The 19,203-nt window shown below is 38.0% G+C and overlaps 1 protein-coding gene and 1 long non-coding RNA gene across 3 annotated transcripts; both read right to left on the bottom strand.

Moving 5' to 3' along the window:
• Nucleotides 1-7,715: 7,715 nt before the first annotated feature.
• Nucleotides 7,716-9,892, bottom strand: LOC127526962 (uncharacterized). 2 transcript variants are annotated; one of them, XR_007934328.1, is made up of 4 exons: nt 9,274-9,892; nt 8,832-9,136; nt 8,686-8,739; nt 8,286-8,541 (listed from the first exon to the last, which is right to left on the bottom strand). It is a non-coding gene; the product is annotated as an uncharacterized LOC127526962 (long non-coding RNA). The 2 variants fall into 2 exon arrangements; XR_007934327.1 differs by lacking the exons at nt 8,832-9,136; nt 9,274-9,892 and adding an exon at nt 7,716-8,279 and having other exon boundaries at nt 8,348-8,541; nt 8,686-8,825.
• Nucleotides 9,893-10,122: 230 nt separating this feature from the next.
• LOC127527121 (uncharacterized) lies at nt 10,123-18,235 on the bottom strand. The gene is given in 17 exon segments (XM_051924758.1): nt 10,123-10,174; nt 10,513-10,664; nt 10,777-10,842; nt 10,937-11,020; nt 11,101-11,148; nt 11,239-11,355; nt 11,453-11,538; nt 11,622-11,855; nt 12,007-12,648; nt 12,843-12,984; nt 13,066-13,259; nt 13,360-13,464; nt 13,562-13,766; nt 13,996-14,135; nt 14,210-15,655; nt 15,745-15,916; nt 18,101-18,235. Coding segments are annotated over 17 exon segments (3,903 nt in total). The 5' UTR covers nt 18,119-18,235.
• Between the last annotated feature and the right edge of the window lie 968 nt (nt 18,236-19,203).

The following is a 19,203-nucleotide window of genomic DNA, read 5'->3' as shown; positions in this document are numbered from 1 at the left end:
ATAACCATTGAAGTGGAGCATGATCAGTTACTAATGTGAACTTCCGTCCCCATAAGTAATAGCGTAGTGCTTCTGTAGCCCATTTAATTGCTAAACATTCTTTTTCAATAGTTGAATAATTGCGTTCTCTTGGGAGTAATTTCCTATTCAAGTACGTGATAGGGTGTTCTTCACCCTCAAATACCTGGGAAAGGACCGCTCCTACTCAAATTTGCACTAGTATCTGTTTGTAGAATAAAATCTTTAGAGAAATCAGGATTTCGTAGCACTGGATAAGATGACAAGGCTTTTTTTAAATCTGAAAAGGAACGTTCGCAAAGTTCTGTCCATATAATAGGGCGGTTTTTTCTTCCTTTAGTAAGCTCTGAAAGGGGAGCAGCTCTATTTGCAAAGTCAGGGATGAATCTTCTGTAGTAACCAGCTAGTCCGAGGAAAGCGCGCTCCTGTTTTTGCATTTTAGGATGTGGGTAAGCAAGCACCTCCTCTATTTTCCTTAGTTGTGGACGAAGTAAACCCCTGCCCATCGAGTAACCTAGATGAGTCTCAGACATACCTAGTTTATATTTATTAGGGTTATCAGTTAATCCAGCTTGTTTCAGGCTATCAAGTACAGCTTGTAGGCATTGTAAATGTGAATGCCAATCATTGCTGAAAATCACCACATCATCAAGCTACGCCCCAGAATATTCAGAATGTGGGCGTAGTATTTGATCCATCATTCGCTGAAAAGTTAAAGGGGCTCCATGAAGACCAAACGGGAGTCTTGTAAATTCATAAAGTCCATCAGGAGTCGTAAATGCTGTTTTCTCACAACTATTAGCCTCAAGAGGCACCTGCCAATAACCTTTTGTCAGATCTAGTGTGGAAATATAGGTCGCCTGACCCAGTTTTTCCAAGAGCTCGTCTACCCGGAGCATTGGGTAAGCATCGAATTTAGACACCTTATTCAAGCGCCTAAAATCAATACAAAAACGAACCGAACCGTCCGGCTTGGGGACTAACACGACCGGAGAGCACCAGTCACTTTTGCTTTCACGAATCACACCCAATTCCAGCATCTTCTTGACTTCTTCGTGCACAATATTCCTTTGTGATTCCGGAATTCGAAATGGACGCATCTGCACCCGAATACCGGCTTCAGTTGTGATTTTATGTTCTGCCAAATTAGTGACGCCTGGTAAGTCTGAAAAAACATCAGTGTTCTGTTCTATTAAGTTTAATAATCTTTTGTGGATCAGTCAAATCGTTGCCAATGACAACATCAGTCTGAGAAACAGCAGTCAAGGTATTGTGAACCTGTTGTCTGTCCTGCCATTTCTTTAAGAGATTAATGTGCAAAATTTGAAATGGTTTTCGTCGACCAGGAATTCTAACCTTGTAATTTACTGGTCCCATACGCTCTTCGATAACTGCTGGGCCTTGCCATTTAGCTAGGAATTTATGTGGGTCAGACGGTATTAATACTAAAACACGATCGCCTGGTTTGAATTCACGAAGCTGACTGCGTCTATCGTATAGACGTTTTTGTGTTTCCTGTTCTCGTTGTTGATGCTCTACAGCAATAGAAGAAAGTCTGGAAATTCTTTCTTGTAAGGAAACTATTCGCTCTGCAAAACCCTCCCCAAGAGAGGTTGTTTCATGACCTATCCATTCTTCTCGAACAACATTTAGGATGCCTCTTGGGCGCCTGCCAAATAACCGCTCGAAGGGACTCAAACCAGTGGATGCCTGCGGCGATTCTCGTACAGCGAACAAAACAAAAGGCAGGACAGTGTCCCATGTTGTGGGATCATTATGAGCAACTCTTCTGATTATTTGTTTTAAGGTTTTGTTAAACCGTTCAGTCAAGCCATTAGTTTGTGGATGGTAAACGGTGGTGCACAATTTCTTAATAGCGAACTGTTTACATAATTGTTTCATCACACGAGAAGTGAAAAGTGTGCCTTGATCAGTTAAAATTTCCTTAGGAATGCCAATACGGGTGAACATCACAGAGAGAGCTTTGGCTACAGACGAGGAGTTTGCCTTTTTCAAAGCAGTTACTTCTGGATATCGCGTTGCATAGTCAACTAACACCAGCATATACTGGAAACCATTTTTAGTTTTAGGCAAAGGTCCTACAATATCTAAACCCACCCTCTGAAAGGGGACATCCAAAATAGGCATAGGGCAAAGGGGAGCCCTGGGAGGCTTATGAGCAGAGATGATTTGGCAGTCAGGGCATGAAGTGCAGAACCGTTCAACATCTTTTCCCATATTTAGCCAATAAAATCGCTTCGATAATCGCTCTCTTGTTTTATCAGACTCCAGGTGTCCTCCCAAGATATGAGAGTGAGCCAGCTGTAAAAGAATTTCCCTATGTGCTTCAGGTACTACTAATTGCTCAATAAATTCTTCCAATAAATGGTCCGAAATCACTCTGAAAATACAACCATCTTTCACCAGAAAGTGTGGTGTCTTTAGGCTCCCATTATATCGGTCTTGGTAATAGGAGTCACTAGCAGTGTAAGCCTGGTTAAATGCATACTCCAACAAGCTATCAGCACGCTGCAAGCGCACAAAATCCTGCTGCTCGCTAGAACTCGGTTTAGGTTCTGAGACATTTACAATTTGAGAGGACATGCAAGGGTCTTGACAATTTGAGAAATTCTCCAGGGAGTTTTCCTCCGACTCACTGGAGAGATCTGGTTCAATATCTAAATTGGGACCTAAATTGTTCCCTACTGCCACCAGTTTCCCGTCTCCCTCCCCCCGAATGGGTTTAACAGGTGAGTCGATTAGTGACCGATGTTCAGCCATTAATATAGGAAAAAGAGCATTCCTTCTGCCTATCAGCAAAGGCCAAGGGCATGAATCAGAAATAGCAGACCACACTTTAAAGTGATGACTCTTATAAGTTAAAGGAAGAAATAATGTCTCATAGTTCTTAACATCTCCATGTACACAGCGTATGTTAACAGTCTCAATATTACTATGGTAACTGTCGTCAAGACAGTCGCGTCTGACAACACAAAAGTCACTGCCTGAGTCCAAAAACGCTGTCACCTGTCGGCCCCCGAACTTCACAGAGAAAAATAAGCCATCCTTGTTTTTCGACGGATCCGGGATATTCGAGCAACAAACCTCTGCTATGCCAATTTCCATTGAACGGGCTGGAGACAGACGACATTCTCTCACTAAATGACCAGGCTGATTACACCGGAAACATCTTCGCTCACTGGCACCGAATCGGCGACGTCCACGACCACGACCTCTGTCTCTGGTAGCAGGCATCTCATTTGTGGTTGCAGCAACTGCATTTCCTGGTGGTCTAGCCGACGACATCTGAATATCAGTTGTTGAAGGATGACGACGTACACGGTCAAGTTGACGAGGATACTCTGGGCATTCCCTTATAGGTTTTAACACAGGATACTGAGTACCGAAGCTACCGCTTGTTTTGAAAGCGGTCTGGGAGCCTTCTAGACGTTGTGAAATAATATCTAGAGATTCAAGATTGTGACGAAGAAATTCATCTCGGATGGGTGCAGGTATTCCATACAGCACTATGTTCATAACAACTTTTTCGACGATGCGCTCAACCTTATCTCCCTCAAACCAGCATTGCACTTTAAGAATCAAATCTTGTATCTGTGCACGAACAGACCTGTCCATATCCAACCTCCAGTTGTAAAGTGCAAAACCTTTTGACAAAAACGTCGTGGCTTTCTTCAAAACATGCTGATCTTTCAAAAAATCATAATCGCCAAGTTTGTCGTTAGGTATATTTCGTAAAGAAAGTAGTGCATCACCAGACAAAAACGGGGTGATGATAACAGCCCAATGACGTTTGTCCCATCCTAACACAGTCGCCACTTGTTCAAAAGCCAAAAGAAATAGTTCTGGGTCATCAGATGGGCCCATCTTCGACAGGACATTCTTAGCATTGTCCGGAAGTGGAGGCAAAGGAATAACACGTCTAGTAACTTGCGCAGGTGCTGGTGCTGGCGGAGGCAGAACATACTGTTGAGGGATTGGAGAGGCTCTTCGAGGCTGAATATATTGTTGGGTGTCTGTTCTTCTGACAGACGGAGGCTGTAGGCTAGACGCAGGACATTCGGAATGTAAATCATCTTCCGAATCATATGGGATAGGAACATTCTGGGCGATTTGGAAAAGGTATTCGGCTTCCGCTTGTGCTAACGCATCCATCTGTGCAACCATTCCTGGTACCACTTGTCACGCTTGGGTTACAAAATTGCACAGAAGACCAGTGGAAGTTGAAGAAAACTCGAATTTTTATTCAGACACTGCAAACAAACATTTATCTTTTAAAAGTGTTTCAAACGTGCTCCTTGAAAGAGTTTACACCTCCGCTTGTCATTTAAAAGCAACCAAGGATTTCTTCTCTTTCGGAGGAATACGTGCCAAGAGCACCAGAAGTCTGAGAGAGAGAAAGAAGCAGAAAATCAATTTTTAACCACAGAGAGAAGTCGGCACAGGCTTTTTGACAAGGCGGAGTAGCGCGCGGGAGGCATATTACGCGACAGAGCCGGCCAGAAGGAAGAGGAGAATTGTGCAATACTATCCACTTGCAGAGCCACAGCACCATACGTCACCGCAGTTTCAGACCCGCAGTTGTAGACCCGGAAGTGACGTTTCAGGACTGACTTCGTAACATTACTTTCGGAAGGTTTCGGCAAGTCTCGGCAAAGCCCGGAAAATAACGTCGGGTCAAGGACCCGTTCAGAAATTAAAAGATAAAACTGAGAAGGAAAAACAGTACAACAAACTAAATAATACACATCCTTGTGAAGTTCAGAGGGTTTCTGCCATCACGTCGTGTCATACATCAAACTAAACAATACAGATCGTTTCTGTGAAATACACTATTAACATTTACGTTGTGTTCGGGTCTGTGGAAACCATTTAAAATCGTTAAAATTAAAATCGTTAAGATTTGTGTTATTTGAAAATAGTTTTTCGTTTACATTCATGAAACGAAATATACAATATAATTACAATGTTTGCACCACGTTAGATTTTAGTAAAACGTTAATAAAAAAAGTGATTACATTTTTTAAAATGTACTATGCATGCGTGCAATATTGTTCTAAACCAATTTAGAATTAACATTTAAGCCAATCTAATATTTTTAAACATGTATGTGAAGAAAACGGCAATACATGTTATACACTGAATTATGCTATATTTTAATTGCCTTACATAGAACTGCTCTAGTTTTTGTCACTTATTATTATAAGCCACCAAAAAAATACAATTAATAACCCTAATTTATTTATATAGCACCCTTCCTATGCCCAACATTCAGAAAGAACAACAAGACCTATATAACATTGGCTACAAATATCTCCACTAAATAAAGATAAATACAGGATATACAAAACATTCAAATAGAATAAAAGACAATAATCCAGACAAATACAACATATAATACCACAACAAATGTTTGAACAAATAACATAATTTGTGATAATGCAAACCCTGAGTACCTGGACAGATAGAGGGGGTAAACTGAAAGAAGGGGCAGAATGTCAAGTCTGTTTAATGTCCTCCTAAACAAATGAGTTAAAACAAATGAATGGAGTCAGCTGATGTCATTAATTTTGGGAGGTCATTCCACAGTCAGGGCGCTATATACAGCTGAAGGCCCTGCTGTCACCCACAGAGTGCAGGTTAGTAGGGGGCACAGAATGAGAGGACCTTAGTGGGCAGGTCAAGAACAGAATTTGATATTCAATCCTGTAAGACACAGGGAGCAGTAAAAGTGCAGCAGGATAATAATAATAATAATAATTCATTACATTTATATAGCGCTTTTCCCAGTATGGCTGGGATGTGCTCGCTGTCGGTGGTACGTGTCAGGACTCTTGCAGTTGAGTTTTGAATCCGCTGGAGCTGTGATATACGATTAGAAGTGGCACCTGCCAGCAGTGACTTACAATAATCATTGCTGGATGTGATAACAGCAGGGACAAGATTCTCACCATTACAAAAGGACAGGAATGAGCAAACATAAGAAAGGTGACACAGGTGGAAGTTTCTTAATATGGCTTACATGGGTGAAATAAGAAAAGGAGGAATTAAAGTGACACCGAGATTCTTTGCAGTAAAAGAATGTCTGAGGAGATCATCACCCAGAATGGCTGAAGCGTTGCTTGTTCTCTTAAGTTGCACTTTAGTGCCACTTTGCAGGAGTTCAGTTATGTTGCAATTTCATTTTAAAGAGTTTTGCTCTGTTCAGTTTTTAATTTTACTTTAAGTTCACTGAGGCAAGTTATGAGCTGAGAAAGCTGTGATGAAATGTCACTTTTAACATTGAAACAGATCTAAACATCATCTGCATAAAAATGATAACCCAGTCCAAAGTTATGAATAACTTGCTCAACGGGAAGCACAGAGATACACAAGAGCAGAGGATGTCATTTCATTAACAAAGGGAAGTCAGATGGAGGAAATCCTGTGAGAAATTAAGGCGTGAGGGTTATCTTGGACATGACTTAAGCTGCATGGCCACAATGCCATATGCAATAACTTTTACACAAACTGGGACAGCAGCTCCTCAAGATGAAGGTAACAATTTAGCACAATAAGAACAAATAAGCCAGAGCTCCCATCTCAACTGCTGGCCACACAGAATAGGCCAGTGAAGACCTTCACGTTTGTCTAAACAAATGACACATCCTTGGTGCACAATGCGACCTGCACAGGGATAGGAGATGCCATGGCCAGAAATGATAATGGATTATAATGCTACAAAAAGAGGAGTGGAGAATTTAGACAAAACATTACGCTAGATGCTGGCCACAGGCAATTTTTTCAACATATTGAACATCTCAGAAAAAATACTTTTGGACAACCTTGAACCGAGACTGGAACAGGGAGAAGGAGACAGAGCCATCTTAAGGAGCAGAGTAAACGATTGGTGACACCTCACATGCTACTGGGATGACATGTGCCAAAGACCCCAGCATGTACAGCCATTGTGAAGATTCAACAGTCCAATCCACAGAGGAACCAATGACGGTACCTGTAGTGTGTGTGCATAGTGAGTGTGTTTGTGTGTCTCACTGTGTGAATTGTACAGTTATTACAGTATTGTGTAGAAAATGAAAATAAGTTCTGCTTGATAAACACACAGAATGTGATCTGAGGTTGAAGATTAAACAGGTTATTTACATTGCTTGTTAAAATAAAGTGGCCATCTGATTAAAAAAAAAAAAGTCCCTCAATAGTACATACGTAGAAAAAATGTAATCATAAATTGAGATTCAACACAATTATCTTTCATGCTTCTCAAAGAGAAATTAAAATACGATGTTTGCAAACTACTGTATTTGTGAAGGACTGAAGTGTGAGGCTATCTAAACTATCATTGAGTGTACTTCAGTAATGTGTGTAGTGACTTATAAAACCACAATATTACATTATTGCACAGCAGCATCTTCATAATGTCCAAGACCTCAAATCTTTCACTGCTGTACCAAAATTATGTTCTGTCCTCCAAGGAAACCGTCAAAAAAAAAAAACACTACATTATTTCCAAAAGGAGACATTGTTACTAATTTTTGTGTTTGTTCTGTGATGAAATATTTTTAAAAATTATTTTAAAAGAGCCTTTAGATAGCACTAAGTGGGCTTTAAAAATACTAACATAAGTAAGAAGAAATAATAATATCGATATTTCAAAATGAGCAGCAGACCCAAAAAAAGACTTGCAGTTAAATTGTTTATTTTCAAAAACTACCCACCATCAAAGGAAAACAGAAAAATCAAAGTATTATAAACTGAAATCAACAGAGTATTAATGCACAATAAAATACAAGTAACAATCAATGTAGCAACAGACAATAATTATAATGATTCATTAAATATGCAGTTTATTTTAAGTTTCATTTTATCCCGACATTCCTGAGTGAAAAGTTCCATATCTTCCCTAAACTGAAAAATAAATACAAAGGGTTCTTTTGCCAAAATCAAATCTTCTGTTTCGACTGCATCAATGATGTCCTGGAGAGCTCGGTTTTGGTCCTACTCCTCCATCTCCAGGAATTGAGGCTCAGACACGGCACCTCTGAACAACTGTCTATGTTGGCGCAACCATTTTACTGCAGTGTGGAGGTCCTTTTTTATTAGTGGTTCCTTTAGATAAAGACCACAAAGAGAATTAAACAAAACATGTATTTCTACATGCCTATTTAAATAATATTAGATATTACATATATACCTCCTCATTGCTCTGGGCACTCTCCAGTGCCCCTTAAGTGAACGCCTTTGTCCTGTAAGAAATATTCACACGTTAGCTGCACAGAGAGAGAGAGGGGGAGAGAGAGAAAGAGAGAGATACCTTCCAACAGCAAAATTCTCCAATAGAATAAAGCACTAGCACCTCCTGATCAAGGGTAAATCACACTGCCATGCAGAGGGAAAAAACAAAGAACATTAAAACCAGTAACAGATATTAACAAATAATCAGAGACATAAGTGAAAGCTTACAGCTGTGAAGTCAAATGGCGCATCCAAGACAAGGTGCAGAGCATACTGTGGAGCACACAAAAGAATTATTTCAAATCAATATTTAATCTATTTGCATGCAGTACTGTGCACACTCTCCTTATTGCAATTTATTTATAGTGGTTCTAAAGTATTCCCAACCTAAAAAATAAGTTTCTTTGATTTTCTCACCATCAACATGAATACTCCACAATCCACTGACCCAACCAACTGCTGTGGAAGATTCTGAAAATGAAATGGAATCATATCACCTACTGCAAGTTACAAAAGAATGTCCATTACTTGTAGTCCCCTCAATGACATCCCTATAAACTAACCTTGTTTTTAATTAGTGTCCATGTGCCTGAAGATATTTGTTTTGTCATGTTACTGTAACAAAAATAAACAAATGTCTTACACATACAAATGTAAATATCCAATATGTGCCGATAATTAGGTAGAGTAAGAAAATCTTGATGTAACCAGAGTACAAGCACAACTTCTTAAAGTAGGCATGTGTTGTTTATCAGTATTAGTGTGACTGCATTTTGCATGTGAATAACTTAAATATTTAGAATATACACTTGAATTAATTAAAAAAAAATTGCAATGCTTAGAAACTTAAAACGTAATTAATATCAACCTCATCCATCCATCCATTTTCCAACCCGCTGAATCCGAACACAGGGTCACGAGGGTCTGCTGGAGCCAATCCCAGCCAACACAGGGCACAAGGCAGGAACCAGTCCCGGGCAGGATGCCAACCCATCGCAGATCAACCTCATTGTTTTAAATATTACATGTACACACAAATTGGGGATCAAAATTAGAGAACATTTATGAACACTTATTTTTTTTTAAATATTGTTAATCTTCATTATTCAAAATTTGAAGGATTAGTAACTGTGGATATTATCACTGTTGTACTACTTACAAAATAATCAAGGCACTTCAACAAAAATCTTTGATTTTGATCAGTGCGTTCCCGACAAAATAGACAACAGTATCCATTGTAGTAGAAAATAAGATTACAACTAAAATTTTTGGAGGGTTACAATTTTCAATAATTGGTGTCATTGTAAAGCTGAAATATTCTAGAAATCACAGACTTGGAACAACAGCTTCTCTTGCAATGGCTGGAATGGTTAGACATTTTGCCTTCATTTGGACAACCTGCTGTCACAGGGTTTCAGTCACCTTTGATTGGCTCGCCATCTTGCAAAGTAATTAGCAGTGCTGCCAAATATATAGGGCTTGTCAGATAATTAGGGAAATTAGCACCAGGTGTCAGAGTAACAACAGTATCTATGATGTATCTGAAAGTATTCTCTAATTGTGACCATAGTTCTTCAAATTTCTCATTCAAGTTTTTTTTATATTATGCTTTGAATATGTTTAAATGATGAAATATACCTAAAATCTGCCCTTCTATTTCAGTTAGGATAGCTTCTATTAGGTACAAGCAGTGCCTCTGAAATTTAGGAAATTGTAAGATGTTCTCTAATTTTGATTGAGATTATATATATGATAGACAGAGAGATAGACAGATAATGTATTTTGTGTGTGTGTGTGTGTGTGTGTGTGTGTGTGTGTGTGTGTGTGTGTGTGTTTCCATCTTCTAAACCCACTTTATCCAGAAAAGGGTTCTGGGTGATCTAGAGACAATCCTATAAAGTATGGGCTGAAAGGCAGGAACAAACTGAACAGAGCATCAATCTATTGCAGGGTGAATTTGCGCACGCACGCACACAAGTATGTACACTATATACTGTATATGTGCATAGTACTGTGCTAAAGTCAAGGAATTTTTTAAACAAAATATGAAGTTTGTGCAAGTATGTTGCGAATTCACATATTATATATACTGTATATGCATAAATACCATTCAAAATCCACACATACATGTATATATACACAATATGAATGTTAATAGACACACACAAAAACTTTAAGAACTACTATTAACATCATGCAAAACAAAAAAAGAACGAAAATTTGAACTCCATGCAAACTCTGAACCTTGAACAGCGAACCTTGAACAGCGAACCTTGAACAGGTTCCAAACCATTAAACTTAAGCAACCTGAAAAGCGTCAAGTATCGACCATCTCCCAATCCATAAGGAATGGCTGAATCAAGAAAGAACATCTGCCTGTCTTTAGGCTTCATGACCTGTGAAACACATTTTGAATATTTTTGAATGTAGAAATAATCACTTCAGAGGGGAATAAACATTAATCTCCACAAACTTAATTACACAATACATGAAGAAGCTAATACATACACATAGCATCCAATGACCAGGCTTCCAAGCAGGAAAAAGCAGATAATCCTTGAGCGCAATATTATTCTGGAAGTCATTTAAAAAATGAAATTAATGATCTTGACAAGTTATTTGCTCATGCTTTATTGTTAATTGATGCAGAATGTTTTTGTTAACTTACTGGAAATGATAAAAAAGGATCTTGATTAAGTGGTGGTAGCCACGTAACCACAACATATGCATCAACTGCCAGTACATTCTTCCCCTACAAAATTCCACACAATTCAGAGTTAACAAAAGCAATATGGTGTGTTTCTGTGTAACTGTTTGTTAACTACAACCCACCTGTACATCAGCCACCAATGTGATTGCTTGCAGGCAGCTATTTGCAATCTAGAATAGTTGTAAAAGTAACATACTGGTGTTACACATACTGTACATACAAAAACATTTCCATAACCTTTGTTTATAGTGTACACTTACTGTTGCCTCTAGCTCTTCATTGTGACCCAAAGTCCAGAAGTCCTTTCTCTGGAGAGTAATGTTCCCAACTTCAGCCACTTTCTCTTCTGGGTCATTCTTGCCCAAAATCCAATCAAGCTTAAAGACCAACAGAAGTATATAATGACACAAAAAAGATTAAGTATAACTGCATTAAACAAAGTACTGAATTAATAATCTGTGTAGTACAACATACCATTTTTATTTGTTCATTGCTTGGCTGACAATCCCAGCAAGTTCTACTGGCAGACAGGTCTTGAATCTGATACATAATTGGGTATTCTGTTGTGACGGACAATTGGAAAATTCATTTTAATGCAAAATACCTTTTTTAAAGTTACATTACATTTTGTAGAAACACTTACCTTTAGTTGAGGCAGTCTTAACATTTATCAGAGCAGGGTTCTCCTCTGATTTGGTTTCAATAATCAAAAAGCAAACAAACAAAAAAAAGATATTAGAGTGTGAATCAGAAGACATAAACTTACATCTTGCAATAAGTAGCAAAAACACACCTCTTGCAACTGTTGCAATGTTAGCAAGGGAAGAGGTCCTGTCCATATCAGGATTTGTTTCCTCTGGATGCACATCTGGATTTCCTGTTTCAATACATATATCAACGTGAAAATGAACATGTAAGTAAACTAGACAGTATAAGCATTCAAATCCTGTCTTTTAAACAAATAAAAATAAATTTAAATTTCACAATAGTTTTACATGTTGAAAAAAAGATGTCAAAAACAATATTACCGAACATGGCCAGTCCATGAACATTCATCACCATTTCAGACCCAAAAGTCTTCTTTAGCCTGTTTAAAATGTTGTTGTTCCTGTTTTGATTGTAGTGATGAATTATGTTCCTCATTTGAAAGAGATGGGTTGATGGCATTGTCATATTCAAGAAGTAGTTGTTTTTCCTCATCTTAGCAAACAGTTGTTCAGCAACCTGACTATTCACCCTCCCAGCCAGCTGTGGTACCAAGGTGAGTTTCCTCAGGATATCCCTACGGTCTTTGGTATTGCTCTCATGAAATCTATCATACAGTGCATAATGATCAGAAGAACCCGTTGTGGGATGACCATCTGGATCTGCCATTACCTTTTTAGTGTTCAGCCAAGGTAGGGACACTTTCAGCTTTCCGCATGTGGCCAGTGCTAGGCTGCTTTCAGTAGGTTCAGCTAAACGTCCTTCAAATGGAGAGAAGGGCAGCTTTTCTGGTACCCTGAGATTAGTATGTGTGGCAAGACCCCTGGCAAAGTCATAAATTACCACATTCGGCATGTGTTTCCATGACAGCAGCAAATCAGCAAAGTCATGAGGGCTTTCAGCTCGCAGATTACATTTAAGGCTGTAAACAATCCCACATGGATACATGATTACTGCCCATCCACCTAACAGAAAGAAGTCATTTAGATTGTTACATTTTCAAAATAATACTCAATAATATACTACATGTTTTTCAAAATAATACCCAATAATAAAATATACTACAGTACACATTAACTTAGCTAAAGTTTTTTCAAAGTTAATTTATTCTGTTCAATGCAAGAAATAAATAAAAGACTACACTAGGTGTAATACTTACCAGAGACTGCCCAAATTTTTTGAAATATTTTGTCATACATTTGCCTAGACTTCATTTCATTTGATAGTCTAAGTAGCAGGTCACTACGTGATCCACTGGAATCCAGTCCACACTCTTTACACAATTTTCTTATCACTTCAACCTATCAAAGACAGTTTATTAGTGTGTAACCTGGGAGATTAAAAAATGGAATTATTTTTCAGTACTCAAAAAAAAAAAAAACCTTCTGCTTGAAAAGTTCATCTATAAGCCTGTCTTCTGAAACCAAAATTTCAGCAGCCTCAGACAAAGACTTTGGAGAATGAATCTTTTCAAATTCAGTGTTCACCACAACATTTGAGCACCGAGTCCTCCTGCCTATCCAAGGAGCCCAAAAGTGAAAACTTGGTGGTACTGCAAAAGGATTACATCTTCCACCTAAATCAAAAGTATTACAGATAATCAACAGGTAGGAGAGCAAACAGGTGCCATGTGTAGTCTAGTATTTGTAATGAAATGGCCAAGACAACATACTTACTGAAAACAAATCCACGACAAATCATCTCCTTGGACAATGCCTCCCAAAAAGTTTCCAAATCAACCTATCCTCTGAAATTCTCTGGTGGTTTTTTTATATCATTTACTAAAAATAAAGGATTTATGTTTTATTTTGACAAGTCAATAATGGCTTAGGTGTGGTAAAGTGATTGTGCTGTGAATTAACATTGAAACATAAATACCTGATATCTTGAAAACACCTTTTTTGTGCAAATCCATTACCACCACTGGGGGATGATCACCACAAGTGACACACGAGTACTTATACTCATGATCCATCAGGGCCTCAAAATGTAAATAGGCATGCAGCACTGTGTCCGATGGTGGAAACTGCACACCTGCTGTGAGCTGTAAATATTCAACAGCTCTGCTCACTGCAGTATGGACCTAAAACAGGAAATTGAAAATGACCCCTCGCTCTATAATTGATTTACACACTTCATATGTATCTTTCATTACATGTTGCAACAATATCATGAATTAAGGGTTACACATGGCAAAACATGTCACTTATCTTTTAAAGTGAAAATCAGCTAAACAATCAAAGCAACTATAAAACTGGTACCCAGGTTTTGGTTACTTTGTAAGATTCAGAACTACAAAAAGACAAGGTTACCTGGAGAAGGTTTTTCAAGGTCAGGCATAATGCCAAGTCAAGAATAATGTAATCGTTAAAATTGTGGAGGTGGTCTTTCCACTTTTGGTAGCGATAGAACATTCCACACTGTGGGCACTGCTTGCAGTAAGTGGAAATAACTAAAAGATAAAAAAAAATTAGGATAGACAAAATTTGTCAAAATATTATACAAGGATTAGGACTTGATACTTGCCTTCAATAATGCACCAGTTGGTCAGTATTTTTGCCTTTCGTGTAATCAGCATAGGGTCACTAAGTGGGACAATGCTGGGGCATCTCTGGCACATTGTTTCTTCCGGAAAAAGGTTCTTTGGATAGTGCATGTAAGCTGTTGGTACATGCAAATTCTTTGGCAGGGCAGCAGGTATCTTCTTGTTCCACAAAATATAAGTCACTATACTCTCTAGTCCCACACCTTTTGGAGGATAAACAGAATGATCATCTCTCACATTCCTTTCTTCAAAAGAACAGAGTTGCTCATTTGCTTGCAGTGCTTCCTCTGTACTAATGACGGTCCTGAAAAGTTCATGGTGGGTCTCAAACAAGTGCCATTTGGCAATATATTTGTGAATGCAAGATCGCCTTAATCTGGTGCATGGACAGTGCCAGGTGTTTAACTTTGCATCATAAACAACAATGACACGTCCCAAGCGGCTGTAATAGGACATAGATGGTTCATAGACAGAAATGCATTTTTTTGTTTGTGGTATTCCAATTGTCGTGATAACTGACAGTGGAACCCTGTTGGTGTTCGCAAGCTGCTGTCGAGCAAGGCAGGTCTTCTTCTTTTCTTCACTAAACCACTTTGCGCTCACCATCTCCGACAATACTTTCTCAGACAGCAAAATGGTCTTGGCCAAGGAAGTACAGTAGCTAACTGACCTGATGTGTTTGCAGTGATAAGATACAAGACCACTCCTTTGTGCTACTTCCATATTGATCTGGCATTCATTGGATTCACATAGCACAGTGTGAATTTCCCCCCATGTTTTACACTGTACATGAAGTGGTATGCTATGCCCTTTAAATGTCTTCATAACAGCAAAAATGCCATTTTTCCCATCAATGCATTGACTGGTAAGATGGCATCTAGCATTGATGTCTAGTGTTTTTTGCTCTGTGTGTTTGCGGTCAATATGTTTTTTCAAGTTCCACTTATTAATTTGAACATTGCAAATTGGGCACCTCATTCTGACCACTGCACGCAAACGAACCTTTCCTGTGTAAACTATGGTTATGGGTGGAACGGCCATTGTGGCACAGGCAGTTGGTGGAGTCTCCAAGGCTGGTGGAACAGTAACTGAGGCAGTGGCAATTGATGGAGTTTCCAGGGCTGGGGGAACAGTCATTGTGCCAATGGCACTTGGTGGAGTTTCCAGGGTTGGGAGAGCAGTCATTGTGCCACTGGCACTTGGTGGAGTTTTCAGGGTTGGTGGAACAGTCATTGTTACATTGGTAATTGGTCTGGTTTCCAGGGTTGAAGATGGTGCTTTGGTAGTTGAAAACGCATTCTGTTTGCATTTACAAACAAGCAAGTGATTTTCAAAGTCACTTCTCCTAAATATTGTAGTCTGGCAGTAGGGGCAGTGATAATGCTGTGATGGCCTGCAGTCTAAACCACATCTGTGGATGGCAAAACCTAAAATGTATAACAGTATAAATACCGAGTTAAAAGTATATGTACCAGTACTGCACATAAATTAAAAATAAACTCTCAAATGAACTTACCTTCATGGAGAACTGCCTTCTTGAAATGACTCTTCAATTGTTTTTTTAGTTTTTCCAGTTTGGACGGCTTAAAAACATTACCACTACAAAAAGGACAATGGAACAAGGTGCAACATCTGTTGCATTGAGTCAGCAGTGGTACTGACTCTCCCAGTTGAATAGTTATGTGTTTCTATAAAAATGACAAAAAAGCAGGATGGCTTTAGCAAGTTTAAATTCTGTATCTACAGTAATCACAATACTAAATAACAGTTTTAATCAAGCATTCAAATTTGAATTATTTTGTGCATTTTACAATTAGTATTGTCACAAAGCAGCTTTAAATATTTCCAGGCCATAAACCCGGAGACAAAAATCTTGGTGTCTGTACCAGATTATTATTGAACAAAATAAAAAATGGTCTGTTTTGTTTTACACAAGTTAAAAATAATATAGTAAGTTTCAAAAGAAAAGACAAAGGACAAATAGGAATGTAGATTCATTGTAAATTTTACTTATTGGACTGACTAAACAAATATATTTTTCTCCTAGATTTGAAGGCTGACAGACTGTCGGAATCTCATAGCACTTTGGGAGGGTTGTTCCTAAAACAGTGTGCTGTACAAACTACTCTTTTATTTCCAGCTACAGCTTTTTTTATTCTAGAGACAACAAGATATCCCACTTCCTGTAAGAGTGATTGTAAGGAATTAAAAGGTAACTCAAATATTGAGATCCTTAACTATGCAAAGTGATACAGGTGATCACCAGTACCTAATAATTCAATACGAAATACAAAATTTGCAGAAAGAAAATGTAAAGAAAGCAAAACAGGGGTGATATATACTGTGCATATTTCCTGGCTCTTGTAAGCTCTTCAGCCACTGTGTTTTGAATTAAATTAAGTCTGTTATCAGCCACAAAGCCTTACGGTGATCCATGTAGAAGTAATAAAAGCACAGATAAGTTATTTAGCATCATGGAATGCTAACATAGTCTAAGTTTTGCAATATTTCTTAAGTAAAATGAAGGCTACTCTAGATACATATTTAGTATGTGTATCAAATGAAAGATCATAATTTTCACTGTAGATATACCCAAGTTTAGAATTAGTGTATCTTGAGTGATAGAGGCAGCTTTCGAACCAATGACTAGCACTTCTGTTTTGTTAGATTTCAACAAATGAAAATTTCAAGGAATCTACTTTCTACTAGGTAAACCTCTATTTTAGAACACTGAGATGGTTCATGTAGTTGATCAGATGAATATCATGGTCTATAGTATCAAATGTGGCACTTACTGTAGATGCTATACTATGGGCCTAAAAATGCAACCATGGTCAGTGGATTGCAAATCATTGAATACTTTGACTAATGCAGTACCTGGGTAAAAATGTTACAAGAGATTACTTTTATTTGCAAAAATATAGAGAACCGCTTACCTACACCTTTCTCTAAATTTTAGAAATACAAGAAAGATTAGAAAATTGGTCTATAATTTGATAGATCACAGTTAAAAAGATTTTTTTTACCTTAAGAAGAGGTTATTAGCCAGTATAAATAATGTAGATACATATCCAAGATTTAAAAACTAATTTATAATACTTAAATGTGGCTTACCAGAGAGAAAGTAAAAGATCTTTCACAAATGTAGTAAAAAAATGAAGGAAGATTTAGACTTGTTAACTAATGCACCAAATTCTGAACATTCAATTTGGGCAAAGGGTTTTAATTTCACAGCTTTCTTAAAAACAACATCATTTGACACTACTTCACTGGCTAAATAAGAAAACATAATTTATTATAAAGTGGTGTAGAATTTTGAAGCTTATCCCTAGATTACTTTCTCATTTAAAGACTTAATGTTCACTTCTTAACCGAACAGGAATATGTTTATTGTTTCATTTTCATTTAAAAAAGTCGCGCCCACCCCCCAAAAAAGAAAAGAATTAAAAGTTAAATAAACACTACGTTAACATTCGTTAGGAAATGAATGGATGGATGGCTGGATGAATACAATTTATAAAATATATAACACACAATAAAACGGAACTTAAAAGATCTTAATTTAAGTTAAATATCGTCTTAAAATACTGGGAATTTTCCGTTCATCAAGAACATAGACTGAACTTTGGGCAAAATGCATTTTTATCGTATTTTGCTGACAATGCAACATTAAGTGTTGATTTCCCCAGTTTTTATGAGGCAAACCACCGTAACCAGTGTTGCAGTCATTAACAATTAACTCGCCTGCCAAAGATTACATACATGTAAATGTAACGTTAACTTTTTAAACTGTTTTGAAAAACGTTTTGCAAAATGTACAGTTTTATAATTATAGTTAAGAATAACAGGAATAATAATAATAACAACAATACCGTGCTGTTTTCTGTCATATTTTGTTTGTGCTCGAAAATGCTGCGCTCGTGCTAAAAACCAAGACTTGTGTTCGATAAATGGAGGTGTTGTTTTCGGCTTGCCTAGAAATGGTAACGTCACTTCCGGGTCTAAAACTGCGGGTCTACAACTGCAGGGGCCTCATGTATAAACGGTGCGTACGCACAGAAATGTTGCGTACGAACCTTTCCACGCTCAAATCGCGATGTATAAAACCTAAACTTGGCGTAAAGCCACGCACATTTCCACGGTAACTCATTCCTTGGCGTACGCAATTTATCCGCCCGGTTTTGCAGACTGGCGGCACCCAGTGTCAAAGCAGTGCTACTGTTCCTGTGTGGTTACCCTTTCTTAGATCCACATCGACGGCGGCGGCTTTATCAAATACACTGAAATTAACCGCATATCGTTCATAAATTTAATGCATCTGATTGTAATTAACCTGTAACAATATAATGGTCCACAGAATGGTCAAACTACTGTTTCTGTGTGCTCATCCTTTCTTTCTTAGCTCCACATTCCTGACGCGGCTTTATAAATATACTGAAATTAACTGCATATTGTTTATTAGTGTAATACATCTGATTGTAATTAACCTGCTGCAATATAATGGGCCAGGGAATAGCCATAGTATTCCAAGTACCAGAACTGCTTTAGCGTTGTTACGCTCACTGCATCTTGTTCTTCTTTTTGCTGTTCCCGTTAAGGGTTGCCACTACGGATCATTTTTTTCCATATTACTCTCACTGCACCACTCGGAGTATTTATATCACTGTATCTGTGTGTGAATCACAGCAGCAGATGATCGGAAAGAGAATTATCGGTATACAGTTTCAAGTACACACTACCTCAACCACGGCAAAAAGCGTCAAACCCTTTCCTGTACGGACCTCGCGTTTCAGAAACAGTTTCATCCCAAGAACTATAAACGCACTCAATCACCCCACTGTAAACTTGCACTACAGTTATAATATTGCACAACCTGCGCTACTTTATAAAGCGCGTATGATGACAATATCATTTTTAAGATGAAATGCAGCAAAATATGTTGCTTATAGTATACAGATAAAACTTTAACTTCATT

This window comes from Erpetoichthys calabaricus, chromosome 3 (assembly GCF_900747795.2).
Source record: "Erpetoichthys calabaricus chromosome 3, fErpCal1.3, whole genome shotgun sequence".
Classification (NCBI taxonomy): domain Eukaryota; kingdom Metazoa; phylum Chordata; class Cladistia; order Polypteriformes; family Polypteridae; genus Erpetoichthys; species Erpetoichthys calabaricus.
The sequence above is the reverse complement of the archived record's forward strand: the minus strand, read 5'-3'. Positions and strand labels throughout refer to the sequence as shown.